This window comes from Acanthopagrus latus, chromosome 14 (genome assembly GCF_904848185.1).
Source record: "Acanthopagrus latus isolate v.2019 chromosome 14, fAcaLat1.1, whole genome shotgun sequence".
Classification (NCBI taxonomy): Eukaryota; Metazoa; Chordata; class Actinopteri; order Spariformes; family Sparidae; genus Acanthopagrus; species Acanthopagrus latus.
Window position 1 is genome coordinate 5,303,558 of NC_051052.1, and position 18,565 is coordinate 5,322,122.

General features: G+C 42.9%; 1 protein-coding gene across 12 annotated transcripts in view; it reads left to right on the forward strand.

Moving 5' to 3' along the window:
* The window catches only part of nav3 (neuron navigator 3), a 332,201-nt gene that overhangs the window by 278,685 nt on the left and 34,951 nt on the right, over positions 1 to 18,565 (forward strand). For 10 of the 12 annotated variants that reach the window (XM_037121190.1, XM_037121191.1, XM_037121185.1 and 7 more), the window contains 4 exons: positions 12,501 to 12,624; positions 14,063 to 14,372; positions 15,368 to 16,094; positions 17,407 to 17,832. In XM_037121190.1, coding sequence (XP_036977085.1) covers positions 12,501 to 12,624; positions 14,063 to 14,372; positions 15,368 to 16,094; positions 17,407 to 17,832 — 1,587 coding nt within the window. The remainder of the gene's footprint in view (positions 1 to 12,500; positions 12,625 to 14,062; positions 14,373 to 15,367; positions 16,095 to 17,406; positions 17,833 to 18,565) is intronic. The other 2 variants (XM_037121193.1, XM_037121195.1) reach the window with 1 other exon arrangement.

Genomic DNA, 18,565 nt, shown 5'->3' on the forward strand with positions numbered 1-18,565 from the left:
TGACACCGATTCAACTCTGTCTTCCATACTAGATGCTGCCCTCCGTGTTTATCATGAATCTGAATATTTCCTCCAGGGGAAGCTTGATATCCCCATTAATTACTGTACTCACTGAATTAATAAGCGAAGTCAAGTAGTGACAGAATGGGCAGTGATGAAATAAAAAGACATCCTGCCCTACTTTGTTTTTGTGAATGTAAGTTTTGAGTCCAGCAAAGCCGGTCCCGCTGCTGAAGATGTTTACACTCAAATGACCAAAGTTAGATTTTCTCCTCCAAGTCTCAAATATACACAGATGCTGTTTGCCAGGCTAAATACTGTATGAGCCTCCAAGTTTAGCAATTCTGCATCTATTTGGGTCTAAATTGGCTTCAGCTGAATGTTTGTCATCATCAGTTGTATTGAAAACATCCTGCCTTGTGTTTGGTTGTGCGCACACTGAACTAGCTCCCTGATTATTCCTCTAGATGCCTTTTATCTTTTTTTTATAAAAAATGACTGAGATACAACTTAAATATTGTATATCACAACATGTAGAAACATTTGTCCTCCCAATAGCTGTTCATTTGTGTCACGCTTTGTGAATGAGGGCTGACTGTACATCTGCGGGGTGCTGTCAGTGTATTCTGTTAAGGCACGTTTTCCCTCTCTGAGCCTGACTCTCAGCATGATGATCTTTTGTCCATATGCCCCTCCGACTGTGAACCACAGCTCAGTCTGTCAGGGGCAGGTTAGTCATCTGCTAAGTCTGAGAGGTGAAAGACAGTGGTTTTCAGAGACCTATTTTAGATATTATTAAAAAAATTGCGATCAAAGGGGATCTGTGTAAGCGTTTGTAGCAATCTACATGTATTTAATCACTTTTTAATTGGCCATATGTGAATGGATTGTAACTTGACATGAAAAAATGAGACCTTCCCATTTCTCTCAGTTGCCTTCACAAGTCAGTCAATGCCTCTTCATTACATTTCTACAGCATTAATCATCAGAAATGAACTTAAACGATTATAATTGGTATTTCATTCATTGCAAACACATCACAGCACTTCAGCCACACCAAATGCTTCACTTACTTACAGCTACAGTTATATTCTGTCATGTAGTGAGATTGAATTAGCCTGCTTCTGTTCAGAGGTGAAAAAAACACCCAACCACTTTAAGCGCCCTAATTAACAAACAAGATATTATATGTTCATTTGTCAGGTTCAGATGTGCTAGTATATGAATTTTGTTACACACATAGCCAGGCTAACTGTATCTGACTCTCAGTAAGACAGTAAATGTGTGTGTATCCCAAGCTGTCATATGAAATGAAGTAGAAATTCTTTGTTAGTTTTCACCACGCTAACATACAAGTGTCTATATGTATATTAGAGAAGAGGTGTGTTGAAACGTTGTAGACGAGGCACTTGGTGAATTCTTTATGAGGAACCACCGGCAGCCACTGTTGAATATTAATTCACAAGATATTATAATATATAATATCTTGGCTTTGAAGGTGCCGCAAGGCTCAACTTTAGCAGACACACTCATACAGATGGCATCAGACACACACAAAGAAGATGTCCCAGGTCCCATAGGTGATCTGTCCACCTGGACTTATCAGGTTGGACCCCGAGGGTGACAAGGCTGAGGAGCTGATGCTGGGTGAGGTCAGACCTGCCTCTCTTTGCCTGTCTTCATAACAAGTCCCATATGGTCTGGTTCTAGATCAGCTCACATGGGTCATTTCAGCCTCAATACCTGCCATGTGTTTGGTTGTATGGGAGTAAAGGGACTCTATGAAGGTACTCTATCAAAAACAAAGGACTGTCCATCGCCATAAATATTCTTTCTGACCCTGAGCATAAAAGTGTATAGTTATTTAGCCGAGCTTCAAATATTCCGATAATAATAGATGAATTACACCAGATTATACTGAGGCGCGACATGTATGGCATCATCATTTTGTATATCATTATAACTGAACTAACTGCAGAATGATTTCGATAGGATTAGGCAAAATGAGATGTATTCACACCCTCCCCCTCTACCTCAACTAATCACTTTCAAATGGTCACTAACATTCCTCCATCACTCAACTCTGGCTTTCCTTTCATTACATTCTCTTTCTCCATGTTTCTTGTGACTGCAAAATCTTTGATAAATGTTTCTATACCCTCCGTTGATGCAAATATTCCCAGCAAAAGACGTGTGAGGGCTGACTGTATGGGATTTATGGGAAACTGACACCACAATGATGACTCACGTTAAAGAGACACAAAGGTGACATCAGATGGTAATAAGACATTTATTATACCCCTCCCTAGTGCATAATGCATGTGCTGAAGAGGTCACACATGAAGAATATTCAGCACCACATGTGAAATTATTTGCATTGTCTTATTTGCATTTCTTTAAGATTCAAGGGAAACAGAGATGGCATGACAGCTGTACGCTGAATTATTTATCTTGAGTATAAGGATGGGATTATAAGATGTCCATAAATGGGTCAATATGTTGTGCCACAAAGCTACATAATAAGTAATGTGATGTAGAGATAATGGGATGTAATGTTAGAGGAGAACGAGAAGGTGACCGGCGGATCTTAACAGTGCAGTGATGTAGTGCTGTATTAGAAAGAGAATGATTCTCTCCATTAACCCCAATGGTTCCAATATATCTCAAGTCTTTAACATGCTCTGCGGTCTCAAACTTTTAATCGAATAAGTTTGTGTAGTTACGAGGCCGAGTGTGTACAGAGGGGAAAGCTGCAGCTTATTTGACTGTTGATGCGGAGCTTGTGCCCCTGAGAGTTTACCCGGTTTGGGAATTAATTTTAAAGATTAAATTGTCTGCATGTTTTTGGAGTTAGAGCGTCTTCTTTGTCGTGCAGTTGGCACTAATTTGTGATCAAAAGAAAAAATGCATCAGCTGTTTGGCTCATTGTTCGAGACTTTAAAAAAACAAATGGAGCATTTGGAGCGATTCTCTTTGAATATTTTTTGCATGGGGAGATGACTTGGGGTGGCCTCAAGTCTTTAGTGTAGAGACACTCCAGTTTGGTATTACAGTACCAGTGTGCTGATAGATTGAGCCAGGACAGTGTCTATAGTGCTAATGCAGGATAGATTTTAGGATAAACAGTCTCAGGGGGACGTCTGCTGCGGCTGCATCAATTCATTTGGTTGAAAATTTCCGAGGATACGTCTCCATTCGTCATCTGACAGGCCTAATGAGTTTGTGAAGATAAGAATCGACAAAGCTCCTATCATTGCTAATTCACTTTACTGCCGTGGAGCCTGACTCTGTTGTGGATTATGAAAATGTAATCTTGTTAAATGACGAGTGTTACGGTGTGATTACAGCAGCCAAACATTTATGAAGCTGCACAGGAGCCATTATTGTTTGTGCGTCTCTTTTTGTTCAGTAAACAAAGACTCATCTAAACATCAGTCAAACCCTTATCTGCTACATAAATCTGGTTCTAACCTCAGATTGTTTGCTTTTGAGTTGTTGAACAAATAAATTGCAGCTTTCATACATTAAAAGGGACAATAAAAGAGGTAAAAGCTTAGATGGATCTTCTATTTAGGTGTCAAGTGTCAGGACACACATACAGTTGTTCACTAATTGTGACAAGTCCATCAACTTTGTGTCCCGTAGAGACCCAAGGATGACTCATTGATTCTGGACACATGCCAAGATCCCCGGTAGAGGGATTCAAACCTCGGCTGAGCTCCCGTTGTGCTTCAGTTGCAATCCCGTGATACGAGAAAGATAAATAAGATCATGTGCCAGAACAGTAAATGATGACATGTTCAATGTTAAGTTGCATTGAGGGTAATTTGAACACAAGGTTTAAAGAGGATAAAGATTACATGGAGAAAAAATCTCTGGTTCTGTTGTATCCATTTTCTGTAAGGCAATTTATTGCATTATATCCTTCCGTTTGGAGCCAGAAAAGTATCAACACTGCTTTTTTTTGTAATATGTAGTAGTTCATCAGCACTTGGAAACACACTTTAATGTTTAATATTGGTGGAGTTACCCTTCAGATAGATCATCCCTTATAAAATGTGTAAGTTACATAATTGTTTCTTTCAAGTTTATCTAATTTTCAGGCATTTTAATTATTTTAAGTAATTGTATTTTTATTTTGAAGAAGAGGAAGAGGAAAATACAGATATGCCCCATACGGTACAGTGCACTTCTTTGTCCTGATGTCTCCTTTCAGGCCCCAGGAGGAGGTTGGTGGTTGGGCTGGCGGTGGGTTGTGAGCACTTATGTGGGCTGTTTGTTTGCACATTCACCAGCAGTTTGCCATAGACTCGAACAAACCCCTGCTGGCTTGTATTAGCTTGCTGGGAAGCCCTCACTGCCAAGCGGCTAAAGATTTCCGTTGTCGTCTTTGACTGCATTGCAGTAGGAAGCCTGGACGTCTTTACCAGCCCAGGCGGGCAGCGCTGACGTCCTGCTGTCTGTCACTGCTTGGCAACAGGCGCATTTGCAGCCCGTCCCTCCAAGGTCACTCTGTTCCTTTCATTAATTGAGTTGTGCTGAGCTGAATTGGATTTCACAGTCAATGACAAGTCAGATTACTTTTTTTTTTTTGTCCGCATGCAAAACACGTTTTTTTTTTTCTCCTGACACAACACCTTGAAATGATTATTTATTTCATTACAACGTCTGCTTTGCTTTTCTCCCTGTCACCCTGTACCCACAGTGGTGATTCATCCTGTGTTCAGCTCTTTGCTAAGAAAAAGGACTTTCCGGCATTAGAGACAGAGGTTTCGTTGTAATAAAAGAAGAACTGCATGGTAAGCATGAGCAGCGAAAAGAAAACCCAAAGGAGAGGATGAAGCAGGATGTTTGTGATCTCTTGGAAGAGATTTCTTGATATGCAAGTGGCATTTACTTTCCTCTGACACCGGACCTCAGGAGATAAAGACATGACACTGGGCAGCTCTGTGTGGCTGCGAATTTAGATGGCACCGATGAAGTCTTCCTGGAGAAATAAAGGCGAATAGCTCCAAAAGCTTATCATCCTCTGCCTGCTGTAGTGCCCGCCATTAGGCTCTTTCAGTGCTTGAGAGTCATGAATAATGTCCCAACACAAGGCTTGTATGGACCGACTTTTCTGAGCATCTCACGCATTATGAATGAGATCACTTCCAGTCAGAGGCATTCGACAAAGACGAGGCACAGTCGGCTCCCGTCCAGCTTCCTCCTTGATTTGGCTCGATTCTGCATTGTCATCCTCCTTTAATTAACCCTTGGTAGCCCGCTGCTGACGGCATGTCTGATTGCCTCTCCAAGGGCTGACAGGCCCATCCTGGTGAGGAGGGGAGGGGAGATGAAGAGAGAGGAGGGGGAGCCAGCAGCAGCATCAGCAGCAGGGGGTGAAAGTGGAAGAGTGAGGTAGTCCTTTCTTTCTTTGTCTCTCATTCCCATTTCCTCTCTGGACTCCGAGTCATCTCAGAGCTTCTACACTAGCTTCTCTGCCAGGTGGGGTTTTGCCTCCTGCGGTAGTAGGCGCGGTAGGGAAAGAAACCAAAGACAAGAAGACAGGCAGTGTCCATCCACTCAAGAGGTGAGTTGACAGCAATCCTAGGAACTCTTCTACACACACAGCGTCTGTACAGAACCTGTAAACAGCTGATTGACGCCGCTTTGTGTTGAGTGTTGGAGTTGAGTCAGACTGTTGAGCTTGTTCTCTTTGTGCGCTCCATCCGAGTCAAAGAGAAAGTGATCCAGCACTGGCAGAAGAAGAAGGGTAAAGTCATGTGTGAGGACTGCTATAAAAATGTGTGTATGCTACATGTGTGGGAGAGAGAGAGAATGCATTTCAAAGTCTTGTGTGGGACAGATAGTTGCCATGATGCTTGGAAAAGGACATCTTTGTTGTGTTTTTTTCTGTTTCCTACCCTGCGCACTTGATGTGCTCATGATGTGTCACTGAGACTTTGCCATCTTTTATGGAACTTAAAGCAAGCATTCAGAAAACACAAAAGCAACACATTGTTTAAGTAGATGATTTATTAGATGCTTTTATGTTTGCTAGAACAACTTAGCTGCTATTGGACTAGCTTTTGTTTTGGGATTTGGCTTTTTTGTTGTACTCTTTGACCATTTGTTATTTTATTTTGTTACAAGTGACAAAGTCATTGTAGACTGCGTGATTTTAGTAAGGTCCATAAAGAAAATTAACACATTTAGGCAGACTTAATTTTCTGCAGTATGAATATCTCAAGCAACCAGTGAAGTACCAATCTCCTAAGTCAACAGATAAAGAAATCTTCAAATGAGTGAGGTTGCAGTTTCGGCCAAGACCTTGGCATGAGCTTTAGGTTAAAGACTATATTTCTGTTGTAAATATTTGCTCATTTAGAAATTCTCAATCCAGACTTTAAACTTCCAGTTTACTGCCAATCAAGCCGCAGGAAAAGCCTCTCTCTTTATTCTACAAAGACTTGTTTATTTGTTCACAAACACTTATTGCACTGTCAACGATCAAAGGATGAGGAAACAGAAGTTCAGTCACATGTGTTTTTCTACTTCAATTGCTGTCGGATGAGAATTCTTTTTCCTGGATGTTTATCTTGTTCTCACTGTATTCTCCAATTTGTCTGAAGGATTTTAATGGGCTTCATAAGACAGGTGTTTTCAGATGGAAGATTAATAAAGTCCTCCTTTAGCTAAAACAGAAGCAGAAAAACAACAAAAAAAAATTGATTTAAGATTGTCATGATAATGATCCCATGTCAGTTAAGCCATTCATAAATCAAAACTGGTCGCAGTGTCTTCAGATGCCATCACGTGTACTGTTTTGTTTTTTTTTTTCTGTTTTGTTATGTAAGAGGTCCTCTGAGTAAGGGTTGCATTTTCTCATCTGCAGACATCCCACCTTCTTTTCCTTCAACACCATTCCCTCCAAATGTTTATCAATCCCCTCATCAAAATCTCATTCACCTCCATGATACAGTGTAATCACCGGTGTTATCCTTTGTTCATGCTGCTAATGACATTTTCTCCTCTGGGCCGTTGAAAGAACAAGACCCAGCGTATTGAATACTGCATGAGATAATGTTTGCATGGTTGAGTGAAGCCACAGCCGTGCATTCATAGCATGGGAGCAGCTAAATTCGGCAACTCAGGAGGCAAAAAAAAAAAATTAAAAATCAAGGACTTGAAATAGTATCTGCAAAGAAATCAAAACATTTGGAAGGTTAGATGTCGATTCACATTGTCACCGTCTTTGTCCCACCTTTGATTCATAAGCTCTCCTCAACTTTGCTGGGGTTACGTGCCTTGCTAAAGGCACCTCAGCAGCATCCGACTAGGAGGAGGAGAGTCATTCATATAGATTTTGCCTGCTTAGATTTTCCCAACGGGTCCAAGATTTCGAAAAAACAGGTCATACCTTTTTATAGCACTAGTTATTATACAGTTCCATACCGCCCCTGCTACACACTGGCTGATAGAAGGTTGCAGTATGTAGGGCGTTAGAGTCTAAAGCATCACTGTTGTGTTTGTCCACTGAACAGAACCATCACGAGGGAAATACAGTGTGTTTTCTAAAGGATTCTGAAGGGGGAGACGATGACTTGTTTCACTCCATCTGCCCATTTCTGCGCTTATGAAATATGGGAGGGAAGCCAATATCCTCCACAGCAGTCTCCTTGCAGGCGTTCTGCTCTGTACATTGTTGCTCATTGTTAATTTAAGATGTTATGACACAAAAGTCCAGCTCACCCTCCCTCGCTGTAGGGTTATTGAGTTCGGCTGTGCCATTTTTAAGGAGAAGTGGTGACGTGAACGTGTGCTGGTCTGAGGGGAGGAGCTCGGTTAGTTCTGCCCCGTCAGTGCAGTCGGAGCCGATCCAGAGAGCCGGCCCGATAAAATATTCAGCCCGTTACAGTCGGGGGGGCTTCTCAGGAGGGGGAGCGCTGCATTCTTTGTTTTCTTTTTGTTTTTATCCAAGGAAAATCCACGGAGCAGGGATGCTCTTTTCCCCAGCGTCCCATTCATCCAGACAAAACACAGTCGTCTATTGCTGTTCACTGAGCAGCTCCACTGGAGCACTGATGGTGCAGTGAGAAAGGTTTTTCCTGCTTTATCTGAAGGGAAGTTGATCAATATCGATGACTCTGCTATTACCTCACCTTGTCCGGGGGGTATCTGGCTTTCAGAAATGATTTTCTGAATCCTGAAGTGTGAAGTTTGAAGTTGCTTTTTCAGATTGTTTCCCAAGCACTGTCGTCTGTGATTTGAGATCTTATTTGGGTGTTAGTTTTTGTTTGTCTGGGTCTTTAGAATATAATTATAGTATATCTTCTAGTCATAAGCATTACAGTTTCAGTCCTGGTTTATTTGCTGATACTTGCTGTTGCTTGTGTGTGGCGGTACGTTTGGTTTACCACTTCAGCTCCCAGTTTCTCGGGGCAGCAAACGCTCATTGCGAAGTCAATCAATAATCAGCTTTTTTTACAGTCACCCAGTGAGCAGCCACAGTACTTTTTAATGATGCACATAGGCGGAAGAGTTTTCCACACAACAGTAAGTCACAGTAAATCAGTAATAATCAAAACTGATCCAGTCTTAATAATTGCCCAAAATGACTGTCTTGTTTTATAGACTTCTGGATCTCTGGATTGCAATGCTGTTTAGTTTCCTGTGAATCTCTCGTGCATGTGATGGCAAAGCAAATTAAAGCCAGCGTGTAACGGGTATGGCGGACCCCGTGACTGACAATAAAAACTACTACTTTGAAAGATAATTACAACGTGTAAAAACAAACAAATGGTAAGTGCAGAAAATAGCTGACCATAATTTCATATCAGAAATGGATTTTGATTTCATATTTCATTGCCAGTGTGTAATAAACTTTGGTGGACTGTGTAAACACCAAGGACAACAGTATGTCAACATATATTATTTTTTACTACACCAGAACTCAAATACTTCTCAAATACTTCAATACCCGTCTCTGTAGCTATTTCTACATCATTATCAGAGTTTCAGGAAAAAAAAGTTCATACCTCCACTGAGTGCTCGCATGATAATCTATCCATTGTTTGTATTTCAATTGAGCAAGCTAGTTTTGTCTTTCACTGTCTTCCATTGTACTAACCAATTTTATTAAAGGGATTTTGCTGAAAGACTAACATTTACAGAAGAGAATGCAAAAGCTAAAGGGCATCTTCACTGTGTGATTATGACTCCACGAGCTATTCATGGTGACTCATTATGTTAATGAAGCAAGAATTACCCTAGAATAGTTTTAATCATGTTACCCACAGTTCAGACTAATTCTCCAGAAGGGAGATTTCCAGCACTGCACTAGAGAGACCACCCTCGGAGGAAAGAGCGATGTTTTGCTGCCAGGGGAAACTGCGCAAGATTGTTTTCAGGTTTAGATAAGGACTGGAAGTCAATGAGCTTCCTCACAGCCATCTGCCTCTACTCGCTCGTATCACCACGACTAACCATCCTCTCATTGCTGTTTCACCACTCTCCTTTTTGTACTAGCCTACCCAAGTAAATGAGCAGCGCTTCATTTTTATCAAGTTCAATTTGTCTCAGTTTGGAGGAAATTACTGGTGATGTGGAAAAAGTGATCCTTATCTCACTTTAAAAGAAGCCTGAATAATATTTGAGATGTGCAATTAGGCTTGAGGAGCAATCAGCACTCGTAAAAGACCATCTGCGTTTGAGCTCTCCTAAATTTCCTCTCTGCATCTCACTCTTTTTCATCTCTTCCGCACTCTCAGAAACAATATTTTTACACCATACGAATAGAGTTATTCTTAAAGACAGGGTTTTCTGTATATCTGCAGGCAGAATCTGTGTTTTCATCTGCAGCTAAGTCACTCTGGACTGATTCATTTTGTTGAGAGCATTACATTTGGCTCCATCTGCCCCTGTTGTCTGTCACGCACTGAAGGCTGGTCTCAGCGGAAGCTGCAGAGTGCGCTGCGACTCCCCTGTCACTTCTGAGGAAAGTATGGCTGAGCAGAGGGCTAACTTTAAATCAGATTGTCAAGGTGACCCGGCAGCCCCTGTCATCACTGAAACTTTACTGACCGCACATTTAGCCTCGACACTCAGATATATTCCTCAAACTGTCGTGCTGTCAGAAGATCCCCCCCCCCGCCCCCCCAGCTCCTCAACTCAAAACAGATCCACGGTATCAGCAAAGACAGGCTTAAGTGCAGATGAGAGGAAATGATTAAAGGGAAACAAGCCAGGCATGATTCAAAGCCTTCGATTTCCACAGGCTTTGTTTGTAAAAGCCTTGTGTGAGCAGAAACACACCCACTAAAACACCCAGTTCAACTTCTGTTTGATATCAAAGCTCGAGTCGCAGCAGCCTCTTTTTTATTAAAGGACTGCCGCAGAGCTGTAGATACATGAACGTCAGCGCTTGGACTGACAGCAAAGATGCCATTTATTTTTTCTGTTACAAGCTAGTCTGTGCCTCAAGCATCCATCTCTGAGGCACTTTTCCAATAATGGGCTTGAAATGAAGGAAAATGAAATCTTCAAATGAAAGATTAAGCAAGGATTAGGTACGATGTTCAATAACAGAAAGGCCTGTTTTCTTTTGCTTGTTTTCTTTTTTTTCTTTTCTCTTCTTTTGTCCAGCGACGTGACTGAGGCTGATTTGAACATATCACAAATAGCTAAAGTAGTCCATCCGAAAACAAAGCCTGCAGTTTGAGTCAGATTTTGGCAGTTAAGATAAATGCTGCTCATTCTAAATCAGTCATAAGAGCGAATCAATTGTGCTCTGCACCGGTGGACAACTGGATTTCAGGGTGTCTACTCTGCACCACATTCATTACAAACCCTTTACAGGTGTCAGGTGAATATTAACTTCTGCATTCAGACTCTAGCCACTGACCTTTACATCTCTGCAAAGACAGGATGGTCCACATTTATGATAGCCATGCTGTTTCACATTAAGAGGTTTGTGTTACACTTTTACCACTATTAACACTCCCTTTAATAAAAGGATCCAATACAGCAAATGAATGGCATGCCTGTTTTAAGCATAACAACTCTTATGGTTATTGATTTTTCTCTCAACAAACTTCAGAAAATCAATAGCGCCATTATCTTTCGGCGGACGGCTCCTGTACACGTCCGCACATCTCCCGCTCGCCCACACTTCCCTCCCGTCCTCCTTTGTGAGCCTTTTAGAAAATGACTCATTATTCTCTCATTTCCAACCTGCCTTCGGGTTTCATCCTTGCCTGCCATGAATTATAGATGGCGAGCCTGAATTGACTCGCTGGAAAAAGAAAAAAAAAAAAATTGTAATTAGCTTCTGGATGTTGTTTCAGATTTTGTATGTCAAAAAATCATTTCAAATGCAGGGCGTGTTAGGGATCCATCAGACTGAAAATTCACATCAAAGTCCTGTAGGATCCACCGTTGAAGGCAGTTGTCGGCTGTTTGTAGGAAAACTCTTTGTTCTCCATTACCATGTTTCCGATCACAGCGTGTGTTTTCATTATTCCTGCATCACTTAAATTAAACCCTTAAGGATGTTTGGTCAGATTTGTCATGCAAATTAAGGGTGGAGTCTGACACACACGTAGACGCACCCACGGTACATGAAAGCGACCACACATACAGATACGACTTGACATGTTGGCATGGAAACCAATTAGTGAGGACTCTGTGTGTGTCTCCACTGTACGTGTGCGTGTGAGCGATCACAGCAGCGGTGCTGGCTCACTGTCATGTCATGTGGGTGAGAGAGGAGAGGACAATGGCAGAGAATGAGCGCTGATAGATTATTATTGAAGGTGATTTATTGTGTGTGATAGCTGAAAATGGGTTTCCAGGTTAGAGAAACATGTTGCTGGAATTTTCAGAGCGATTAATTTGGGTGTAATTAAAGAGCGCGTGTGTGTGGAGATGATGGCTGTTGGATCCATACGCTCCTCATTCGGGGGGGCTCTCGGTGTCTGTCAGCCTTCCATAACAGCTAAATACTGACATGCTAATGAAGATTCCCTTTATTCCTCCACACACTCGGAGTTAATGAGGAGCTTAACGATTAATGAGCCAGTGCCTTTTTTTTTTCCTCCAAAAAAAAGGGAAAAAAGAACTCAAATACCCACAAGTCAATGGGGCACTAAAAAGGAGCACAGCTGTTTGAAGAGACAAATTTGGCAATTACAAATGATCTGCAGGTCTGCTAGCTGAGCAACTGATAGGAGACTGAAAATTATACGTGTTCTTCATTCCAGCTCTTTTTTCTGCAATCCTTTAGTGACATGTCGACTGAAGTTTTAATTAGAGTGAGAAGCTGGTGGAGTGCAGGTAGTTTGCTTGTTAGTCAAGCACAAAGAACTGCTGTGTAAGGTCAGAAGAATGCTAATACTGCTGTATTGCTCCTGTCATTACTACCACTGCTATATCTACTGCTAGAAAGTTTAAATCAGAAACAGAAGCAGGACTTCACTGACCTCTATTCTTCCTTCTCCTCTGTTCCTCTCCTCCTGTAGTTGGGACGACAGCAGCTCAGTGAGCAGCGGCCTGAGCGACACATTGGACAACATCAGTACCGATGATCTGAACACACCCGCCTACACCGCTGTCAGCTCATCACGCAAAAGCAAGGGTGCACAGGTAAGCATTAACCGCTAGTAGCATTCCTCGTCACCTGGGGTCTGATGTCATTAAGGGTCAATGAGGACCTTTTGCCAAGCTAGCATCGTAGCTTCATGAATGGCAGTACTGGATGGTCTGTTGGTCAGTCCACCACTGTGGTGCAGATCAAAATATCTACTATGTCGCCATCATCAGGTCAAAAATTTCAACTTCTGTTGTATTTTGGTTTATGACCAAAAACAGCCCCTAATCCAGAAAAGCTGGAGTGCTATATAAAAGATAAGTGAAAACAGTCCATGTAGTGATATTGTTCACACAAATCTTTTTTATCACTAGGTAGTGAACCTTGTCTCATCCTTGCTTGTGAACAACTGAGCCTGTCAAAGATCACTTCATACCCAATCATTATAGTAACACCTGCAAAATGTTCCAACCAGGTGTTTTTGGAGCATTCCATGACTTTCCCAGTCATTTTTCCCAGTCATTTGTTGTCATTTGTTGCCCAAAAGGGGGCTTTACAAAGTTGAATGATGATGTCAACAGGCTAATCTTAGTTTGCCTTTTTGTTTTGTTTTGTTTTTTTTTAAGAGACTGCTTTAGAAACAAGAAGTGGGCTTATTGGCTGGAAGGGTTGATTGAAAGAGTCGTTGTTTAGCATAATGGTTGATGTACATACAGTAGGCCGAGTTTTTGTAGGTTGAGTACTGCTTTAACACAAACACGAAAGGGAAGGTATACTAAGCAGTTACAGATGCTGACCACTAACAGCTAAACAAACTGAATTTCCACATCTGACTGAATTTATTCTTCAAAGGAGCTAGAAGCTTGTTGGTTTAGCATGAAATCAGTGCCAGTCTGGGTGTGAGCTCTGACATCACAGCTGAGGGAATTAACTGCAGACTGAAGGCCACCGCTCAGCTCTGCTCACCGGCTTTTTGCTGTCTTCTGCCAAGTATCTTTGGCCCCTCATCAAATACTCAACAGACTGCGCTCTTAAGAGACTCTGGTGTTGCTAGGGAGACTGGCCATCTGTTAAGGTAGGGTAGTTATCACTGCTGCTTGTGTGCGTGTGTGTGTTTGTGTGGGTGTGTTTGTATGCGTCCCAAAAGAGAAGATCTGGACATGGGTGATTCCAAAGATAGCTTCAGCTTCACAAACATACACACACCCTGCTGCTCTATTTGTTCACGGACTTATATCTCTTTGTGGTTGCTGTGTCTGTTAAAATAGTCTTTCTTATAGGGTCATACCAACGATTTATTGAGACTATTATTATAAACTATTATTTCAGTATGTCAAGAAAATACGTAACCCAAAAACATTTCATAAATAGTCCTGTAGCGATGAGCAGGTACCTTTTCTAATATCTCCCACTGGTGCTTTCAAGATCACTCCAACATTCACATGACCTGACTGTCTTTCAATAACTTCACTTGCTTTGTTTGACACCTTCCAGTCCCAGAGAGGAAGCAGGTCCAAGCATGCCGAGCAGGAGGTGAGCAGCAGCTGGGCCGGAGCCGAGGACCTGAAGAAGGTTGAGGAGGAGCTGGACGCAAGCATGGACCCCGGCAGCGGCTCCTCCCGCTGGAAGCCTTCCTCATCCTCCTCTTCCTCTCAAGCCCAGGGCCAGTACGAGGAGGCCGGTCAGAAAGCTGCCGCGCTTGCCCAAATGTCCCAGACAGGCTCTTGGAGAAGGGGCATGACAGCCCAGGTGGGCATCACGCCACCCAGGTCCAAAGGTACCTCTGCTGCCCTCAAAACACCAGGTAGGACCTGCAACATATATTTTTATGTTAGAAATGAAGTGCAGTAGTACACTTAGTGCAAGGATGGGTTTGTTGGGGTCGCCCCAATACAAGATGCATCGGTTGAATTTTGTATTTTATGTAGGATAAAGGGTGGAAAAGTTCACAAATGTGCAAAAAAAGCATCTTGACCCTGATACAGACACACATGGCATTGAGGCATTAGTCCTTTAATAAAGATTGTGTAAATCCATGTGCTTCATTACACTTGGGACCTTATATCTGAAGTCTCTCCTTAACAAAGCACTTTCAACATAAAGTTTTGCATGTGAAGCAAATCCATAGCCACAATGTACCAAAAGCAGAAGAGTTTTTCATTGTATAGTGGTAGAATTAAATAGCACACCATGGGGGACATTGATGAGATCATTTTCTCTGGCTATGTTGTTTTTTTTCTGAAACAAGTGTGTGAAAACCGACTGGTGACGAAACAAGGTCCAGTCTCCTTATTAATCAACAATGTGAAGCAAGAATTTGTTTCATGTCCTAATGTACAACCATCTACTTGAAACTACTCTTTAAAAAAGATCAACTTGTACTTCAGGATGTAAAACCCATACAGCATGTCAAAATGTCTTTAGTGAAAATGTATATGATGCACTTCACTTTTTTTACTCGCAGTGTATTGATTTTAGAAGAACAATGTTTTGTAAGTTGGAGTTATGAGTTATGAGTTGCAGCAGATTTACCTGAAAACTGATGATTTAATGATTTTCCTCCCTGATACCTGCACTTGGCAACTTCAAAATTGCTCTTAAATTTTCACTTCACTCAGCAAGGTTAGCAGCTGTGTTGTAGATAAGTATTGGTTTTCGATGCAGCTGGCTGTTGGCCAAAATGTACACTAATTTCCTACCCTGTGGCACCACAGGTGATAAAAACTAGCACTGAGCCAAGATTCTGCTGAGGCTAATGTTTTTGTATTTGTGCTAATAAGTGTTTATGCAAATTGACAGGCAAAACTGATGATGCTAAGGCCTCTGAGAAGGGCAAGGCGCCTTCCAAGAGTTCAGCTGGCATCCAGCGCTCACCCTCAGATGCAGGGAAGAGTAGTGGAGACGAAGGTAAGAAACCTCCCTCTGGCATTGCACGCCCACCTACCACCGGTTCTTTTGGATACAAGAAGATCCCGGGTCCCACTGGTGCCCTAATCACCTCCAGTGGTGCGACGCTCACCAGTGGCTCAGCCACCCTGGGCAAGGCGCCCAAATCCTCTGCTGCCCTTGGCAAAGGCACCGGCATCGGTGGTGTGCGTAAGACCAGCCTGGACGGCTCACAGCCTCAGGATGATGGCATTCTACTTAGCTGCAGTGGCTCTAAAGTGACCCTGCAGTACCGCTCTCTACCCAGACCGGCCAAATCCTCCAGTGGGGTGGCAGCAGGGCGCAGCGGGCATCGCTCTAGCTCCAGCAGCATCGACTCAAACGTCAGCGGCAAGTCAGCCGGAGGGGCAGCGACACCTGCGGGCGCCAAACGCAGGGACGGGAAAATGGGCTCGGACCGCTCCAGTCCAATCACCATTAACCAGACAGACAAGGAGAAAGTGGCGGTGTCAGACCAGGACTCAACAGCAGGACTATCCACCTCCCCCAAGTCCAGCCCCACGTCCAGCTCCACAGGCCAGTCAGGCCTCAGGCAGCCAGGCTCCAAGTACCCTGACATTGCCTCCCCGACGTTCCGCAGGTCAGACACACAAAAACATGCCTACAGCTTGTGTTCTGTCTTTGTCCCTCACCATGTGTGTTTCTATGTGAATCAAACATTTCATCACATACTCCTTCAGTCCCTCGATTATCAACAATACAGGATGTTTCTTACACTGCAGTAAGCATGCCTTTAGGTGTTTTATGTCTTATTTTATTAAGATTCAGACAAAGTCATCGACACATCTATTTCAGAATTAAACAGTGTTTTCACTCATCATGATGAACTGATGTTTGTGCTGCCCAGTGACGTTTCCCTGATGCAGGCTGTTCCCCAGACTCCTGTAACAGATAGGGGCATTTATAGAAGATGTCATCCATAGTGGTAGAGTTACACCATGGCGAAAAAATACTGTCATCTATCAATTTTAGATATGTTTGGGTGCACAAAATGAATATAAGACACTTAATAAATCATATTTCAGCGCCTTCATAGAAAAATGGATTGAGTGAGTTTACTCGGCTGCACAGCCAAGGGGTGCCATTACGTAGATTGTTCCCTTGTGGGTGTGTGATAGCTACTCCAGATGAAACATATCTTTATCCCAGAGATGAAGGTCTGATGGCATTCCATGCAGGTCAGGCAAATCCAGCTTAGCAGTCTTGATCAGAACAGACAGGAGACAGGAGTTTCTTGGCACGCCAATCCCTGACTCATTAGAAGCACGCGCACGGCAGGCGTGTCCAAACATCCGTCCCATCCGATCCGTCAAGTCAACCCGTTTCATCTGCATGTCTTCAAGCTTTTCTTTCTTTTTTTTTTTTTTTTCCTCAAGACAGCATCACCTATATGCTTCATGTGGTTGCGATGACAGACTGGGACAGGCGCAGTATGAGTAGCAGACTATCAGAGCATATGTGGGAGGCAGACAGAGTTGAGAGTTGAGAACAGATTAGGTTATTTAAAGTCACAGGGTTGAACCGGGCAAAGCTGTGGAAGCAGATGTGTCGATGTAAATTACTGAGAGTTCACTGCTGAAATGAGGTGCAGTTCGCTGCGAGGAATAAATGTGCGCTCAGTCTTTTATCTGTAGTTTACAGTTGGTGTTACAGTAAAGATGTGGGGATGTTTTACTAACTGGTTTTCACTCTACCTCACTGATCCTTGAGTTTCTTGATGCGTGTGACCAATGCAGTAATACACTTTCATATGTTGGATAACCTCAATGTAATCCACTTTCTCAACCCCAGAGTATACCAAAATCTTTCATTTTCCAGTATGGATCTTGCAGATGCTCACCACTAGCCCTTTGAGCATTTCTAAATGACTGCACCCACCTCTCTACCCCCAGATTGTTTGGCACCAAAGCCAGCAGCAAGGCCAGCTCTCCGGGCACGCCCGACTCTGGCAAGTGCCCGTCATTACTGGGCAGCCCCCACGGCACGCTGGCGAGGCAGGCCAGTCTGGACTCGCCCTCCTCTGGCACGGGGAGCCTGGGCAGCGCCGGCGGCCTGAGTGGTGGCAGCAGCCCACTGTACGGTAAAACCCCAGACCTGTGCACTGACTCCCCGGCCTCCAGTCCGGCCTCTGGCCTCTCCCTGCCCTCCAACGCTCGGCCCTGGCCTGCCTGTAGCTCTTCAGCTGGCAGCAAGGACACACTGAGCTGCCAAAGCATGACCAGTCTGCACACCAGCTCTGAGTCCATTGATCTGCCGCTGGGCCACCACGGGCCCAAGGTCACACGAACCGGCAGTGTCAAGTCCACCCTGTCTGAGGGGTGAGTAACAGGGAATACGATTGGGCTGAATCGTATTCATTGTTTCATTTGACAACAGAGACAAAAAGTGTATCTCCCTACCCTCAAATATATAACACAATGCAAAGGAAGCCTTATTGATAATGAAAAATAAGAAGATTGATAATAGGAAATATCCATCGATCCAGAACATAGTTTTGTTGAATTTAAGTTTATTTTCTGGTGTGGTCCGAAAAAAAGAAATATCTAAAATCAGTAGATACTGTAGTTCAGTTTGGTAAGGACATACATGAAGCAGTCCTTCTGGTAGTTTCCCAATATTATGTCAAAGCATATAGCAAGTATTTCTGGGATCATCATTAATAGAATGTAACACAGTCGAACAAACATTAAATGTTGGCCCAAAGTCATGCCAGAAAAGTACCACAATAAATTTCAGATCATTTCAGATGCTCACTTCCATGTGACGACTTTATCAGGATGTTTCCATCGTTTTGTCCCCACACTCTGCATGCAATACATCTCAGGACATGAAAATAAAGGGGGCACACGTTTACTTTCCCTTACTAGTTTAGCTCTATGTCTCAAAAATGAAACAATTGATTTAAAAATTGCCTGTGTTTTATATTTGTTGTCTGTTATGTTGTGATGCATTGGTAATGTCTTGTTTTCTCCATTGTGTGTGTCTTTACATATGTGTGTGTGTGTGTGTGTTTGTGTGTGTCAAACGTTTGTAAAATGTGACAAAAGTCTT